We start from the raw sequence: 18,071 nt of genomic DNA on the forward strand, positions 1-18,071 counted from the left end.
GGCGCCCTCCCGTCCCTTCCCTCTCCCTCCTTCCCTCCCTCTCTCCCTCCTTCCCTCCCCCCCGTCGGCGCAGCGCTGTGGTGAAGCCGCATTGTTTGTGCCGAGGGGGGAGGGGAGCCGCTCAGCCCCGGGAGCCGAGCGCCGAAGCCCGCAGCCGGAGCGCGACCCGCGCCGCGCCTCACGAATGCGCCCGGACCGGCCGCAGCAGCAGCAGCAGCAGCAGCCCCGCAGCCAGCGCCGGGCCGCCGCCGCGGGCAGCGCCGCCCTCTCAGCGCCCGCCGCCGCGGGAGCGGGCGGCAGCGGCAGCAGCAGCAGCAGCGGCGGGAGCTCCGCCATTAGGGCGGCAGAGGCGGAGCGGGAGGTCTGTCAGCCGCGCCTCGGCGGCTCCCACAGCGTGAGTGAAGCCGGAGCAGGGCGGCGGAGGGCGGCGGGGCCCGCCGACCACCGGCCCGGGAGGGAGGGTGGGCGGGTGGGAAGGGAGGAAGGAAGGGAAGGGCCGGGCCGGGCCCGGCGGCGGCGGTGGTCGGGGAAGGCTGCGCGGGGGGGAAGCGGAGCGCGGCGGTCTGGGGGAGGGCGCCGCTCGGGCTGTTTTGTCAGCCGCCATCTTGGTGGGCCGAGTATTTTCGCGGAGGGGAGGGAGGGCGGGAGGGAGGCGGCTGTTGGGAAGGGCCGGGAGGTGATGGGCCCGGGCAGGAACCATCCTCCCGGGGGCGGAGGGGGGGAGGCGGGAAGGGAGGAGGAGGAGGAGGAGGAGGAGGAGGCGGAGGGGGGGGGGGAATGCCGGGGCCGGGCAGGAACCATCGGGCGCGGAGGGGGGCGTGCGCGCTGGAGGCTCCCTGGGCGTGGGCAGGAAGTGGCCGCGCAGGAGCCGCCGGGGGCGGGGCCTGAGGGAGGGGGCGGGGCCTGAGGGGTTGGGGGGCGAGATGGCGCCGGGGGTCGGGAGGCCTTGGGGGGGCTGAGGGGGGGAGCGTCGCGTTGCGGCAGCCCCGGCGGTCACCGTAGCGGCCTCGGCGAGGCCGAGCCGCCTCCCCCCGTCCTCCTCAGCCTCCTCTGCCCGCCCCTGTCCTCCTCAGTCTCCCCCGAGGGGAAACGCTCCCGCTCCGAGGCCGTGGGTGGTGCCCCCCTCCCCCCCCCAGCGGCGTTCGCCTGCCCTGCCTCATGGTGTGGGGCTGAGCGGCGCCCTGGGGCGCGCTGCGTCTGATGGCCCCTTGGGAACGGCGGGGCCCGGTCCACCGAGCGGGGCGGTTAGGGCGGAGGTAACCGGGACCGAGGCTGTGAGAGAAGTTTGTGAGCAAGGGCTGCGTTGTGGTGCTCTGCTGCTGGTGATCCCGCGCCTCCTGCCGCCCTCACAGACAGCTGTCTTCGTGCGCTTGTGCTGTGGTGGGGCAAGCTGGCTGCTGGCGCCTCTTCCCAAGCAGCTGAGGTAATTCCGAGAGGGAAGAGCTGCAAACTTTCCTGTCTGACCTCCTACACTCTTCGACTTGTTGAAAGAGGCAGAAAAGTTGTGGCAGAAGTATATTGAAATTACTCCGCTAAAAGCGTGATGTTGCTTTTTAAATATCGACTGGAAACTGGTGGCATAGTTCACTGCTTTTCAAAGTTACGTGCGTAGTCTTCATTCCTGGGGGCCTGCGGGACACTGTAGAGGGAGAGGGAAGAGAGGTGTCTGATAATTAACCAGGAAAAGCAAACCAAAAGCCGGTCATGAATTTGTTATGTAGAAACCCAGTCTTCCTCTGGAATATTTATGGGACACTTGCAAATAGAAGACTTGTGAGGGCAACAAAACAAAGCTACTGCTGCTTTGGCTCCTGGAGTGCTGAGGTTATTCACACTTAAGTTTCAGTGAAATTATGCCAGATTAGTGCCAATTCCAGATCTGTGTTCACTGCGTTATATGTGTAGGGTATCCATTGTACCAGCAAATCATAATTTGCTTCATGATTGAGCTTTATGTACAGTTGAATACTACAAGGAAGGTGCTTAGACGTTAGCTCAGCCACTGTTTAGCACTGATTCATACAGTTTGACGTTTCTGGCAGTAGTCCTTGGTGAGAATGCACGTGCTTCAAAATAGTTTCTTCCTCTTGTTGTCTGTTTGCAGCAGTGCCTAAGAATTTCAGGAAGATAGGTGTAGAGAGATTGGAAATTATTATTATAGTACTGTAATACTGGGTTAGGTTAGATAATTAAATGTGGACAAGTAGCACAATTTTTGATTCTGAAGGCTACCTCCCATGTCTCCCTCAGTAGTTTGTTCAGAACACTGGCTGTCTTCATGAATATCTTGGCTGGTTATGTATCTGTTCATAATTGTAGGAAGAGAGATTTAAAGAGAAAACACAGACCTTTACATCTAGACAAAATTGTGCAATTGTGTGAGATGAACATAACTAAATGATCAGGGTTTTGTTATTTGTTTGTTTTTATTGGTGACTAAATTCAAGACAAGTATCAAAAAATACCATAAAATGAAACCATACTGATCTGTAGTAGGTTGCTGTACACTGACACATCATGTACTAGCTATAAAAATCTCTCATATTTGTTCACGTTAATAAACAAATCAGGGTCATTGTGATATCTTTGGCCTCTGAATCACAAAATCTATTGTGAAACTGTGGGAACTAACTTCTAATTGCAGTTAAATTATCCGTATGTCTGTTTCTAGTTAGTGGGCCTTCTGTAACAGCATTAGTGGTATAAACTTCTGGAGTTAAGAAATAGGTCTAATTTAATCCTATGTTATTTAACAGATTTAGATTATTAAATATTTCTCCAAACTTGTTTGAAGAGGTGGAACCTTTTTTATTCTTCCATTATTTATAAAGAGCAGATCAGAGGTGTGTGATGATTAAACATTGACTGTTGTCTGGTTTTGAGCTTGTGCTATAAAAACAAGTAATAAGAATTAAGGAATATCTGTGTAAAAGTCAGATCTGTGAGTAATACGCTTAATCTTTACATGAATAATAAGGGTAGCTTAGATTCATCTTTTTAATTTCTCTTTGGGAAACCAAGGTCAGTTTGTGATAGCAGATAGATAAGACCCTCTCAAGAGCTGCTTTTAACACTTGTTGCCTAAATTGTCTAGTCTTCCCTTAAAATGAATTCCTTCGGGACTTTGAAGGTGGATTTCTTGAAATTGGTGTCAGACAACAAAAGCAAAAGGCAGGCTGCACAGGATGTTTTGTGTATTAATTGTTCCAGGCTTTGCTATTTTCTTCATAAAATAGCTACAGTGCTTTGTGACAATAACTGTGCTCTGATCTCTGTAATTGTCTGCTCTTTTGGCAATACGTGCTGATGCTAGCTGAGTTATTTTAACTAATAGGTGACACTGACGTGAATTTGTTAGTGTCGCAGTATTTCTGTCTGTTCAGAATTAAAATAGGAGGCCCTAATAATACTTTAAGCAGGTGATTAAAGATCAAGAGTTGTTTTTTTTTCTGTACCTGAGGTTGAAGTTTGCTTTATTAATGATTTATTAGGAAGGGGAGTAAAAGAACTTTTAAGCTTGAGGTTATTGGTTGGTTCTGTAATAGTGTTCAGCCTTTCTTTTTTGTGGGGGGGTGGGAAGGGAATGTGTCATATAGAGTGTAAGCATGGAAGCTGTTAATGAGAATTTCTGTAGCCAAAATGCATTCCTGTTCTAGTCACGGTGCTTCATGCTAGGGAAAAAAAAGTCTATTATTTTTTTTTTTTGGTATGTTGTGTGTAATGGGTGCTGATCTTGTTCCAGCAGCTGATAAACTTGGAAATTATGTCATTTATAAAGAGCTTGGGCTTGAATTTAAAGACAGGGAGATACTTGCCTACTCCAGTTGCTGAGGAGAACTCTTGAAGAATGGATTGAGGGACCAGGGTTTGAGGGATGCGTGCACGCACAGATGCACCCAGTGTGTACTCAGAGCCTAAGTCAAATTACAAGCGGAATATTTCATAACTGCAGCCCATACTTCACTGTATCAGTCACTGCAAGTTTAATTGTGTTCTTGTCATTTCGAGCATCTCTTTGTATTCAAAAGTTTTGGCGCTGACTGGGATTCAACCTGCTACTATGGGAGTTATGTAAAACAGTAAAATGTGTGTTGATGCTGGTAACTTTGTGGCCATGGCAATGATGTGATTCTCAGATACAATGCTTTTAGAACCATTTCTGTGGGTAAGTATAGTAAGGTAAAGAATAATAGGTTCATGAAGAATTTAAAAAAAAAAAAAAAAGGCTGTCAAACTTGGAGGTATATATGTTTTTCTAGCTGTAAGCATAGGTGTACTAACTGAGCTGTTAATGTATTTCAAACTGCACTGGTACAGTTGTGGGAAAAACTTTCAGGATTATGTTAGTACTTTCAGATGGGAGACCTAGAGGAAAAAAATCTGAAAAAACTGAAGCTCAGGGGAAAAAAAAAAAAAAAGAAACTGCATTTTTAATTGCAATTCTAGTTACTCAGCAATTTTAAGAAAATCTTTAATACAGTAATTCCAATGTAACAGCTCTATTATTTTTCTGTGGCATTTCTGATTCTTTTTTTCTTATGCAGAGTTGTTCCCGTTAGCTCTTCTGCAGCATTTTTATTATGGATTTTATATAGCTGTGTTTACTTAGAGAAGCTAGCATTTAGGAGATCATTTTATCATCAAGTTACTTTGTTCAAGCCTGAGCAGTCTTATAAACCAAGGGTGAGAAGCATTTTTCTGTTGTTGCTAGTTTTTTTCTTCTAATTGGATAGGTGGTTTGGGAGCCATAGGACTTAACTTATTTCTTTTAGTATAATAAAACTAACATTTTCAAGTCATTTTTCAGAGTTCATAGTTTTAACTGTTGCTCTCGTTCTAGGTAAACATTACCAAATGAGGAGAAAAGGAAGATGCCATCGAGTATCGGCAGCAAGGCATTCTTCTTCCCCATGCAGTATTAAGCACTCCCCTACACGAGAAACCTTGACGTACGCTCAAGCTCAAAGAATGGTTGAAATAGAAATTGAAGGTCGCCTGCATAGGATCAGTATCTTTGATCCTTTAGAGATTATATTAGAAGATGATCTTACAGCCCAGGAAATGAGTGAATGCAACAGCAATAAGGAAAATAGTGAAAGACCACCAGTTTGTCTAAGAAGCAAACGGCATAAAAATAACAAAGTGAAAAAGAAAAATGAAGTTCTTCCGAGCTCACACGGTATACCCGCTACAACAACTCCTCTTCCAGAACCAAAAGTACGGATTGTTGAATACAGTCCCCCTTCAGCTCCTCGGAGACCTCCAGTTTATTACAAATTCATTGAGAAGTCAGCAGAAGAACTTGATAATGAAGTTGAGTATGACATGGATGAGGAAGATTATGCGTGGTTAGAAATAATAAATGAAAAGCGGAAAAGTGATGGAGTGTCAGTTGTTTCACAAAACATGTTTGAATTCCTTATGGATAGGTTTGAAAAGGAGTCTTATTGTGAGAACCAAAAACAGGGTGATCATCAGTCTTTAATTGATGAAGATGCGGTGTGTTGTATATGCATGGATGGTGAATGTCAGAACAGCAATGTAATCCTGTTTTGTGATATGTGTAATTTAGCAGTACATCAGGAATGCTATGGGGTGCCATATATACCTGAGGGTCAGTGGCTCTGCAGACACTGTCTGCAGTCCCGTTCTCGGCCTGTAGACTGTGTGCTGTGCCCAAACAAGGGAGGTGCCTTTAAAAAGACTGATGATGATCGCTGGGGACATGTTGTGTGTGCTTTGTGGATTCCAGAAGTTGGATTTGCCAATACAGTTTTTATCGAGCCAATTGATGGTGTCAGGAACATTCCCCCGGCCAGATGGAAGTTAACATGCTACCTCTGTAAACAGAAAGGTGTTGGTGCCTGCATCCAGTGCCACAAAGCAAACTGCTATACTGCATTCCATGTGACGTGTGCTCAAAAAGCTGGTCTATATATGAAAATGGAACCTGTGAAAGAACTAACTGGCAGTGGGACAACGTTCTCTGTAAAAAAGACTGCCTATTGTGATGTACATACTCCACCAGGTTGCATACGGAGACCTCTAAATATTTATGGAGAAGCTGAAATCAAAAACGGTGTTTGTAGGAAGGAGGGATCAGTCAGAACTGCTAGGTCTACATCAAAAGTCAGAAAAAAGACAAAAAAGGCCAAGAAAACAGTGGTTGAACCCTGTACAGTTATGCCAACAGTATCTGCTCCTTATATCCCCCCCCAGAGGTAAGCAAACCATCCAAGTGAGAGAAACCTTTATGTATTTACCTGTTTAATCTTAAGCCAATGCTTTTAGATACTGACTTAAAGCCTTTGTATGTTTCTTCTATGTCTTCCTTAAAGGCTGTATTCAGAGGATTAATGTGAACGATGTACCTTGTACTTTAGTGAAATTGCATTAAAAATGCAGTAACTTCTTTAGATAAGTTAGTAAGTGGTCTGACTTCTTGAATTCAGAAACTTTTTTTTTGTCAGACCAAATGATGTTGTGTGTGCAGTTGTCTGCTGTACTTTTGAAAATTATCCACTGAATTCAAAATCGCTTGTGTAGTTGACATTCATTTTAAAAAGCCAAGCTCAAGGTTAAATGTATTCATAATTTGGGAATCTGAACTTCTTTTCCTAACCTTAAGACCTCCAAAATAAAAATTAAATTGGCATATATAGAATTTGAATCTTGTTTCATCTCACATAACTTAAGCATAAATTTGTACCTTAAGATCTATGAGGGTACAACAAGCCCTCCAAGAAATACTCTTCTTGCAGTGCAGAGTAATTTTTCATTTTTCTCCTATATCTGCATTTTTCTTTTGCAAATACAGTAGCATTTATGAAGAATTTGAGGAATTTGCTAACCTGTGTACTTTTTTTTTATTTTAGAAAAGTTGATTGTAAATTAGTTGCATTCTTTCTTAGTCATGTAACCAAAAACGAATGTGCTCTCCCATACAATTCTGATATAAAATCTGTTCTATAACTTTAGTGTAATCTTTGTTTGAACAAAAAATAATTAATGAACGTGCAAATGAGTTTTAATCCTAACCATGTCTTCACTTACAAATTCATTCTTTGTAAGAAGTTCTGTTTAAGCTGATTCTTCTACTAGTGTACCTGTTGCAGTTCTCGCAGAAGCTTTTATTACTACTGCAAATATAAACACCAGAGCTGAAGTTGCCCTTTACATTTAATGTGCCATGTTTTTGTATTTTAACAGTGATGAGCAGGGGGCTTGCAGATGGCTCTAGATCTGGTGAGGCTAGAGAAGTGTTGCCTGCCTGAGAAAGTGGGGGTGGTTCAAGTGGTGTTTTCATATGTAATAACAGAATGGAGCAAAATGGAAATGTTGTTTATCTTTGTTTCAGGGGTTAAAGGTTTTGGAACCAATTAGATTAGCTACATCGTAGTTTAAAAGAGCTGTATTGTCTCATTTCAGATTTCTTTCACTTTTAATGCATTTCAGCAGTAGAAATACATGTTTTGGGGATATGAGTAATGAAGAAAAGCTCTGGGTTAGAAAGATACAACTTTGGTTTTGCTGAACATTTGATAAATAACTCACTGTGCTAAAAAAAATGCAAAATCGGACTATTGGGACTAAAACCAAGTTTGCCTTTATTGAGTATTTGTTTTGATACCAGCTTTTACAACATCAGTATGTTTGCCTAACCCTTGAATTAAATTCTTATTGAAGTTAATAATAGCACTTTAGAAAGTTTCTCCAAAAAGGCACCAATTCCCATGTGCAGCTTAATCATGTACAAGGTTCTTAGGATAATATAAATAAACCATGCTTTTTGAAAGCTGGATCCAAAGTTTCAGGTAGTGAACATTTAAAACCACTTAAATTAATCTAAATAAGTAATGTTTTGAGATTGCAATGCCTTCCTGCAATAAGATTTGCTAGTGTATGTAGCTAGCTATATATTGACTTTGACAAACAACCTTTAGCTCCTGTGTGGTGTTTGCAAACATCAGATGGTTACACTGTTCACTTCTGTGATTTGCTTGATTTTGTTTGGTGATACACTGAAGAAAGGCTTAAGTTGACAGTTAGCAACAAATCTTGTTATTTGAAATGGTGCTTTTGTCCATGGGAGGGGGAGCTCATATAAAAGAATTTCCTTTTGACTGAATTAAGACAATCCTGATTGATTTTTTTTTTTCTCCTTCTCTGAATATACTACAAAAGACAATGGGCTATGTGAGAGTTGAGAACTAGAATGCATGTTCTCAGTTGTAGCACTGGTAATGCTTGCCACAGGTAACTTGTCAGACACCAACACTAAAAGGATACTATCATCAGAACTGTATTAGTTCTTTTTACATGTTGTTGCATGCAAGGAACAGACTTGTAAAGGGTATTGATTTCTAAACTTCTTTCCAGAACTGCAGAGGGTCAACTGTATTCCATGTATGCTCAGCTTCATATTACTGGATGCAAGCATAGATATTTGTATTAGTTGACAAAATACAATTTTCTGATACTGTATTCTGTATCAGAAGTGCACACTTGTGGTGGTATTTGGTTTGGTGTAATTTCTTCATCATTAATATCTACACTATAGCTGCATTAGTACACAAATGTGAAGAATATAGTGAGCAGGACAATATTTGGTGGATGTAGCCATTGAGCACACCTGCTCAGGGAAACCATTCTTGTTCAGCTAAACATTTCATGTTTAGCTGAAGGTAGAAGGGATGTATGTTGTTGTTGAGTGTATGTAGAAGACTGGACATTACACTGACACCAATTATAATAATTCCGTACTGTAAGACATCTGTCTTAATATTCAAGGTATGTTAAAAATACTGGTGTAAAACAATGTACTTCATAATTTTTGACAACTCTTTGTAACTCATTAATTTCTGTATCTACTTCAAATTACACAGGTCGTAATTCCTTAGTCATTTATAATCTGTCTATTATATGGCCCCACAGACTTGTCATCTGGGAACTACTGAGTGTAGTGTAGGGTCAGAAGATTTTAAATGGTTGTAATAGGAGATGAATGCTTGTTTCCCCTCCCTTCTTTTTATTTCTGGGCATCTATCCTCTCTTACCTCATTTTTTTTTTAGGAAGTCCATACCTAAGTATCCACTTTCAAAGGTGCAGGATGTCACATTAGAGCCTGGAGGTGTCTTCAGTTTTCAGTGCTGTCAGTGCAGGCTCCTTAGTAAGTTGCTTAGCACTTGGAATAGTATACGAGACTAATGGGGAATCTCATATGTATATACATGATTTGCATCAGATCTTTCTGTCTACAGAAGTGTGTTCTCTCTTCAGTAAGAAATTCCACTCATTTTTTGTTGAAATATAAAGTGTTGAAAATTGTTGCTTCTATTGAATTCATCAGTTTTTTTTTTTATTTTCTTTCTTTATTTCTTCTTTTTTTTATTTTCTTTTTTCTTTTTTTTTTTTTTTTCTTTTTCTTTTCAAGATACAGAAATGAGCTTAATCTAGTCTCATGCTTCTGGGAAGTGTCAGAGCAGCTACACACTTTGTGGGAGGAGGCAGGGGAGAAGGATGTTGCCTCCAGCCAAAGCTCTGTATGACAGGGACAGGCAGTACCTGGGTGCTTTGGCAATAAAGTCAGAATGCCAACCTCCTGCTGTCACCAGCTAATTTGTCTGGAAACAGTGGCAAATTGTTTTTGCAGTGCCAAGGTGCAGGTGCATAGTTCACCGATGATGTGTGATGGTTGAATTTTGCCTAGTTAAATAAATTAGTCTTTTTTTTTTTTCTTAATTAAGTACAAAAAGTATTGTCTTTAGATTGCAGGCCCAAAATTTCTGAGTTAGGAAATTCTGGCTTTTGTGGTTGACTTGACAATCTAAACCTTGCTTCTTGTCTGCATGAGTTAACTTGTACTAGCTCTGCACATTTCTTGTGATTTTTTTTTTTTCTTTTTTTTACCCTGTTGCTACCTGTCATTAACCTTTATAACAGCTACCTTACTCAGTGAATAGGATGGATGCACAAAGGAAGTTTTCAGAGAGAACATTACAACTAATCTGGTTTCTCTTATTTTTGAGTGCTTGGTTCTATATTATGAAAAACGTTGTTTTGGTGTAGTCTCTTGATTTGATGTGCTGAAAGAGGCATCTAGGATGTGATTGCTTTATGAAAAGCAAAGCTAAGAGTAGTGTTTGTGTTGTCTAAAAATCTTGTATAACTAGGATTTTGTGGACATATACTTGGGGGAAAAGTAAATGAAATACTTAATCTTCAGTATTTTGGAAATACATGCTGAGACACTGTAATCTGTTTCATTAAAAACACTATTCGTGCAGTTACTGCTCTAGTAAATGGAAGCAGACATTTTAAAGTATATAAATATTTGCTTTCATTTTTAGTTTCTGTTTCTATGTGGTATATATGTAATGTCTGTAATTAAGAAAGCATTTGAAATGCAATACTTGTACAGGGAACAAAAAAATAAGCGAAAGAACCACCACTTTAATAATAGATAGGAACAAGGCATTGTGCTTGCTTTTCATCTGTCAGCTGTGTTACATCACACTATTGAAAAAGCATGAAGGGTATTTATGAAAGTAGCTAAGCAGCAAGCAGATAACTAAGAAAAAAATGTTAAGACAAAGATATTTTCAGCTGTCTTTAGAAATTAACACTTAGGTGTTTTGTATAACCAGAATTTTCCATGTTGACCTTTGCTGTGATTAGAAAGCACATTGTTCCCGGTGGTAAGACCGGCTTTCTGTAGCTGTGTGTCTCAAGGCAGAACTGGTGTGTGTTTGTTTTGTAATTTATCTGGTAGAAATTACCCTACTTTCTTAACAATTAACTGTAGTTATGATATCTAGACACAGGAATCTTCATTGCCTCTAAAGTGGAGCATGGACCAGAAAAATAAATGAAGAGGAAGTGATGGATGAAACACTATATAAGTGGGAAGAAACATACATGAAGGCCTTTGAAATACTGTCAGTCTGCTCTTGTGGATGATGCATCTTGACTGTACATGTGGCTTGAGGGTTTCTTCTTGGTGTTTATTTTGATGTTTTAGTGCGTTGGTTTTCTCTAATACTTTCTGAAAGATCGTAGTGTGGGAAAATAACAATAAATACTACTTAAAGTTCAACATCAGAAAAAAACATTGGATAATGCTACTAGGACCAGTGTTGCAATGAAGCCATATAAATGCAGACCATTGCTTATTAGCCATATGCTTATTAGCTTGAATACATACGTGTGTATATATACTTCCCCACAATGATCCTTATTTTAATTATAGGAGAGCGTGATGGAGATAGGCCTTACGGTTGCACCTAGGTGGTGGAACCACTTAGGTGTAAAGTATAAGGGGATGCCACCAACAGTCAGTCACCGATGTTTCTTATCAGGTGGATCAACTTCAAAACCTTCTCTATGCGTAGATGTCATCTATTGAAGTCATCCTACCCCTCTTGCTTAAATTAAAAATAAATAAATAAATAATTGCCTAAATCGAGAAAAGAAGTTCTAGAGTGGTCTCCAGCTTTGCCTCAGCGTTATTTAAAGCAAACAAAATAATAATGAAAACAGTAACTGATGAGCTTTATTTTCAAGCCAGTTCATCTTGACTGCAGTTGCCTTTTTAGATAAGAATTAGTAAATGTGTTTAAGGGAAAAAAAAAAGAAGTGGAATTTAATTTAAAAGGGAGGGGGGAGGAGGAGAGGGCAGAGCATATTTGTATCTGGCAATAAAAGCCAAATATTGGCTGATTTCTGGGGGGGTGATTCCTCCCTCATCCTTAGGGTGGAAATGATGCCTCATATTTAAACACTCCCTTTTTACAAAAGGGATACAGGAAAATACTATAGGTAAAATTTTCTCTCTTTCTTTTTTTTTTTTTTTGTGTGTGTGTATATTTTGTTTATTTTGTGTGTACAGGTCAAAGAAGCTTAGAAGTGGAATTAAAATATGTTAGATATTTTGGCATGGTGCATCATTAGTGCCCTGTGCGTCCTCAGGGTTTGATTTAAAGTTAGGGAGGTCAAAATTCATGACCTGAATTTAACAGTAATAAAACACCACAGCTACTTGAAATATTTTTTTTTCCCTTGGTGCTTCTGAGTTTCAGCAATTGTGTGAACTTCCATTATGTGTGGTTTTTTGTTTTGTTTTTTTTTTGTGGTGACTAGAGGGTGATACATCTTCTAATTCTATACAAAATCAAGATTTTCTGTATGAATTGTCTTAAGAACGGTTTGTTGTTTTTTATTTTTTTATTCAATAGTCTAAGTTACAAAATGCGCAAAAAAATTGTAAATTAAAGCTTTAATTTCCATTATAGACAAAAGTCTGTTTTGGGTTAATATTTTATTAATTTGCTAATGTGAGTTTAGCTTTAGAGATTATATTTCAAAATCATAGACAGTATGGCTATGACTCCTTCAATGAAAGCAAATATTTTGAATGCTTTCAAAGAAAAGTCATGACCCTAAGATGTATAGAAAGAGGCAGAAGGAAATCTGTGCTTGTGATTTTTTTTTTTCTGAGAAGGCTAAGGAAGTTTTCCAGTGTGACTGGGTTTTGTTGCTGCTGTAGTTTGTTTTTTTTTTTTCCTCTACCTTATCCAAAGGTTTTGAAGGTCACAGAGTTCATTGGGAGGATAGGAACAAAGTAACCTGTTATCACTAATAGAGAAGGGACTGGAATTAATGTAGCATTTTCTAAGCCCTTCAGTGCAACATTCTACTTTCTACCTAAGAAAACTTCCAAGCTGCTTGCTTAGTTTCAGTCACTTGAAGCATGAAGCATGTTTCCTATGTGTTCAGTAAAAATCAAATTAAATACCAATAAAATTTTGAGTAATAAATAGGAACCTGAAGACACTTTGAGGCTTTGGGAAATATATCAGAGGAAAAAAAATATATTATCAGAGTTAACCTAACAGAGAGAGGCAAATTTACTATCTGGAATGTTAAAACATATAAAATATGTACACCTCTGAGAGCTGAAGTTTTGAAGTTTTGAGCTAGGAGGAGTGCTTGGCCAGGTGCCAGAACTCATTCCAATTCCCAAAGCAGGAACTTCCCCAGCTTTTTTTTTTGTTCCATTTTTCCGTTAATTCTTTTCCAGTCAGTGTCAGTGGAATTACTGTAATCGTTTGTAGTTAATATTTGTGTGCTTTTTTTTTTTTTTTCCCTGTTTCCTGGGAGTCTCGGTATGTTCTCTGGAACTTTGCTGAGCAAGGCTTGAAAGCCTTGGATGCACGGTTTCCTTAGTAACGATTAATTCAATTTAGATATTTCGTGTTTTGTTCTGACAGCTTTTTAAAAACATATCTGCAGCCTTTGTATTTGAAAATAGGGGTATTTTATTCGCACAGTGAAGTGGAATGTCATTCGATTGTTTATGGGTATTACCACAGTTCAAGAGACGTTGGGTATTCTAGTGATGCTAAATATGATTTTATGGAGTATAAGTCAGTCTTTGCTGGTATTTTACATGAAGCTTTAATCCAGCTGTGATGGATAAAGGAAAATACAAAATCACAAATCAATACTGCAGGCTTAGGAGAAGTACAGTAGTTAAAATACTAGTTTTAGTTCATGTTTAAAATTTGATTGGTTTTAGTGGGTGGGTATTTACTGTTACTGAATCTTGCTGATTCTCGTCTGAAGTTCCTTCTGCCAGAATTACTTAAAGTAATCCAGGGGGTGGAGGGGGACAAAATACCAACCAAACAAACAAAAAAACCAACAAAATTAGCCTTAAGATGGAATTTATCTTTCTGGATTGTATTTTTGAAAACTTGAGGATGGAGAGATACTGTATAAATCTTGAGGTATTAGAATTCTTAAAACAATATCAGTGGGGTTAGACAGCAAGCATTGTCCGTGCAGCAATCAGTGATGATTAATAGAAAATAGTAGGTTATCTATTGCTGGCTTTTCAATGCTGAACTGCCACATAGTCACAAAAGGTAATGTTTTTACTCCTCCATGTAACCAGTTGCTGTAGTTGCCACAGAGACAGCTACGCTGAAACTGGTAGAGGGAGGCAGCCACCCGTAGGAAGGAGGAAGTTCTGAGATTGCTAATATCACAACAGCAGATCTCTTGTGTTGAGGGAAAATATTCTATGCACTTAGCTAAAAAATGAAGAAATACAGGACTAGTGTTACTTCTCACATCTTAGTTCAGATGTCTTTGACCATTAAGAGTACTGCTGTTGGCAGGGGAGATATCAAGCCTCTCCGTGTGAGGACAGGGGTAGAGTAGGGCAGCTGATATACAACAGCTTGGGTAAGGAATTTTTGTTTATTAACTTTAATCTTAAATTTGAGTCTGTCTTACCTTTTCAAAACAAAACAGTTTCCTCTCCTTATCCTTCTGTTGCTTTTGTAAATGCCTTGTATTTTTAATGCCATAATTTATTCTCAACTAGAGTATAGTTTCAGGCTTGGAACTGCAGATGGTGTTTGAAAGCTTCAGTTGAAAAGCAAACTGTCTCTCTTTTAAGATAAACATGGGATTCTAAGATATTTCCATATCATGTTTGTAGCGCATGTCAGTGTTTTACAGTAGGAGACAAGTGGGGCTGGGGGAGGGAAGTAGTGTTCGCTTTCTTGGTTGCCTGTGGCACAAATACATAATAGTTCTGAAAATGTTCTTGTAACTGCATAGCATTGGGATGTATTCCCCCAGGAAAAAAAAGTCAATGGGGAGTATGCCTGGTGGTGCCAAACATCAAAAGGCTGCAGTGGTCAGACAGGGTTCCTTGAGAAAATGGTTGGGTCGGGATGCTACAACAGGCATCAGTATCATTGGGTTTGTGAACTCGAAACCTAATGCTTCTGTTATGGGACCAGTTACATATTGAGAGTACCAAATATCATGGGAGAACAACTATGGTTTAAGAAATTTTGAAAAATCTAAAATATGTTCTTTTTTTTTCTGACTGTTAACTTATAAGGCTAAAGAGAAACCATTTAGAGAAATACATAAATCTTATTTATAGGTTATCTGTGATGCTCCAATATTATTTATTTTAAATAAGTGAAAAGTTGAGGGGTAAAAGCAATGTGCTGTGAGCCATGCTGAGCTGCTCTTCAGGCCTGAGAACATCAATTCTTGCTACACTGAATTACAGCTTGAAAACTTGTTTAGCTTAATTGTGTTGATTAAGTATTTAGAAAGGAAATTGTTTAACACAACGTCATCCATTTCAGAAGACTTCTTGGGAATTTTGTCTTAACTAATTCTCCATTCCCTAAGGAACGTGGGCAGCAAGGACAGTTCTCATCTCTCGTGCTTGCTTTCTGTAGCCACTATAGTTGTGACTTTTCATTTTCTGATATGTCTGAAGTCAGTTATAGAGGAAGCAATAATGCTGGTAGTGCCTTTCAAGTGTGTGATCCTATGTTCCCTTCTTTGTGGGCTGTCTGGAACAGTAGTCTTAGCTTCTTTGGCAGTCTCAACAGATATATACATATATATATATATATATATATATATATATATATATATAAAAAAAAGAGGGAGATAAAGTAGTTCATTGTGATGAGGCTTAGCTATTATTTCTGAAGATAAAGCACTATGGGTTAAATTAATACACCTGTGTTTACAGTGCACTTTAAATCTGACTTATATTCTCTTAGCACAATAAACACTTACAGTAAACACTTGCTTTTACAAAATAAAAACACTAGAGATAATTATTCTTTCATGATGTTATAGTTGGCAAAAGCTCTAGGGTGGATGGGTACCTTGTACCTTGGCAGTAATTTCTGTCACTGGTGTATTTTGTGTCATTCTGGGAGGTGATCTAAATTCTTCTGTAAGTTCTGCTTCTTCCTGGGGGAGCTGACAGCATAGTACAGCAGTTAGTCCTGTCTTATGCAAGTCAGATCCTGGATTGCAAAACTATGAACTCTTCAAACAGCTCTCTTATCTGACTTATATATATATTAACTCTTCAATAATTTCTTTAATATTACATCTCTTTATTGGAGGGAGGAAGAGGGGGAGGTGAAGCATGCAGCAAGCTCCCTAAGTACATCAAAGGATTTCAAATTTTGTTTGAAAAATTAGTTTCAATGTTTCAGACCTTAGTTCTAGCTCAGGTAGCAGAAAGCACCGTGTTCAAGACTGATACGTATGTGTGTTTAATTTCATGTGTGTGTTCAAGTTCACCGCAGCTGAATTTATCTTTGAGTCCGAGTAAGACTTTCCCATGATGGTAGTTAGCTCTGTCAAGGGCAAGACCTTCAAAATCAGTACCTGGGCTGAGCTACTTCTAGGGTTTTATGGCAATAGGTGAATCCTGTCTTATTTCTCCCACATGATTGTATCATCTGTCAAAATGTGAAGCATTTCAGACAGTGAAAGTCTTCCTGGGAGTATCTGACTAAAAAAAAGTTGATCAACAAACTGTACTATAGGGTTTTCAGGGGCTAATGGCAGATGTAATGTCTTTAGTCATTGAGATCATCTGCTCTGTAGATGTGTGTGATGTGAAGAGCCTCTGACCTCTGCATTCTGAGAAACGAAAAGGTGATTCACGTTATCTTGTTACTGCCGAAGCCTGGTGTCTAAATGAAATATGAACAGCCAGGCTTTGGTTTTATTTGGAGGGTAGGGAGAGAACAGTAGGTTCCTACAACTTGTTAGGTCGTTTCTACACTGTGAACTACCTTCTGCTTGTTTTTATTTTGAAAGCTGGAAAATATCTTCTGCAAACATCTCTCCTAAAGCTTTTTCTAGCACACTGCTATCATAATTATCTAAGAATAGAATGGTTTGTTATGTGAATGGGCAGATGTACTTAAAGCTCTAATTAAAGATGTTTGCGTACTCTTGCCACATCTGATGGGCGTGAAGCCAGTGCACCTTTCTTCATGTGGAGTTATGATTCTCAGATCTCTCCAAATAGGTATATATTTGATTGCTTTTTTGACTCACTTCAGTAGGTTTTGCTATTTTCAAGACAGAGATGACAGTAATCTTTTTTGATTAAATTATATAATTAACTGTGATTGTATACAATTAACTTGTATATGAAGTTTAATATAGTTATATTAATGCCTGTTTTGCCTGTGAAAGGCTTTTAAGAGTAAGTTAGTGAAAGACTTTCTAACTTACCTGTAAGTTAAGCTAGAAATTATCAAGAATGCTGAAGGAGAAAGTGGGACTGTATTTTCAAGACCTGTGTTTGCTATGCCTGTACCCTATGATGATTGAAAGCTCTGTAGCTACATGTAGCATAATCTTGAGTAGACCTATTGCATCTTACCTTTTATGTAGCCAAGAAAAAACAACCAGGGATAAATGGCCTCTGGGTAGACTCGCATGCATGTTTGTTTGAAGAATACTGTTCAAGCTTCCAAAGCATTCTTAAAAATAATTTTACTAAAGGACTACTCATAACTTTATATTTTATGTATTTGACTACTTCTATCATTTAGCTGAGAAACTGCTTTATTCATAATACTAAAAGGGAAAAAGCTACAAAAAAACAATATGTAAGTGTTCAGAATTTTTATTTAAATGCTTCATGGTACTGTTTGGTACATGGTATGGATGCCTCTTGACTTTTTTTTTGCCTATTTTGTTATTCAATTTAATTGGACAGTCTTTGACAGATCTAGTGCTATGCATTGTAGAGTTTTTCTACAGGTAGTAGTATACTGCCTGGAGAACAAACAGATTTTTGTTCATTCATATTATCCTTTCTGTAACTCTGTCTTGCATCCAGCTCTGGGAAATTCTTTCCTCTCTCTGACTCACCCAACTGAATGAACAACCCTTCTGACAGTGCAGGTGGTTGGTATATTGGGACACCTGGTGTTAATTTTGCAAGGGCTGCCATCAGCCACAAATCCCTGCAATATCAAAGAAAGACAAAAACTTCTACAACCATCAAGGTTTTGTACTTTTGCACTGTGAATTCAAAATGTTGTAGGCACAGCGTTGAAGATCTGTTTCAAAGGAACTTATATTTGTAAATGTTGAGCTGTTTATGTCATGTTTTGCAAGACTCCTGTTGTTTTAACAGGCAAGTTTGTCATTATTTTAAAAAATAGCACTTGAGGTAGTTGTGCATGTTAGATTCTAGGAAAGTGCAATG

The 18,071-nt window shown here is 39.4% G+C and overlaps 1 protein-coding gene across 5 annotated transcripts in view; it reads left to right on the forward strand.

Annotated features, from left to right (window-relative positions):
* The window catches only part of BRD1 (bromodomain containing 1), a 62,126-nt gene continuing 44,055 nt past the window's right edge, over positions 1-18,071 (forward strand). For 4 of the 5 annotated variants that reach the window (XM_082784833.1, XM_082784834.1, XM_082784835.1 and 1 more), the window contains exons 1-2: positions 1-394; positions 4,841-6,221. In XM_082784833.1, coding sequence (XP_082640959.1) covers positions 4,855-6,221 — 1,367 coding nt within the window. In that variant the 5' untranslated portion in view covers positions 1-394; positions 4,841-4,854. Of the gene's footprint in view, positions 395-4,840; positions 6,222-18,071 lie in introns of those variants that run through there. The other variant, XM_082784837.1, reaches the window with a different exon arrangement.

The sequence above is a fragment of the Aythya marila genome (genome assembly GCF_965140915.1).
Source record: "Aythya marila genome assembly, chromosome: 1".
Classification (NCBI taxonomy): Eukaryota; Metazoa; Chordata; class Aves; order Anseriformes; family Anatidae; genus Aythya; species Aythya marila.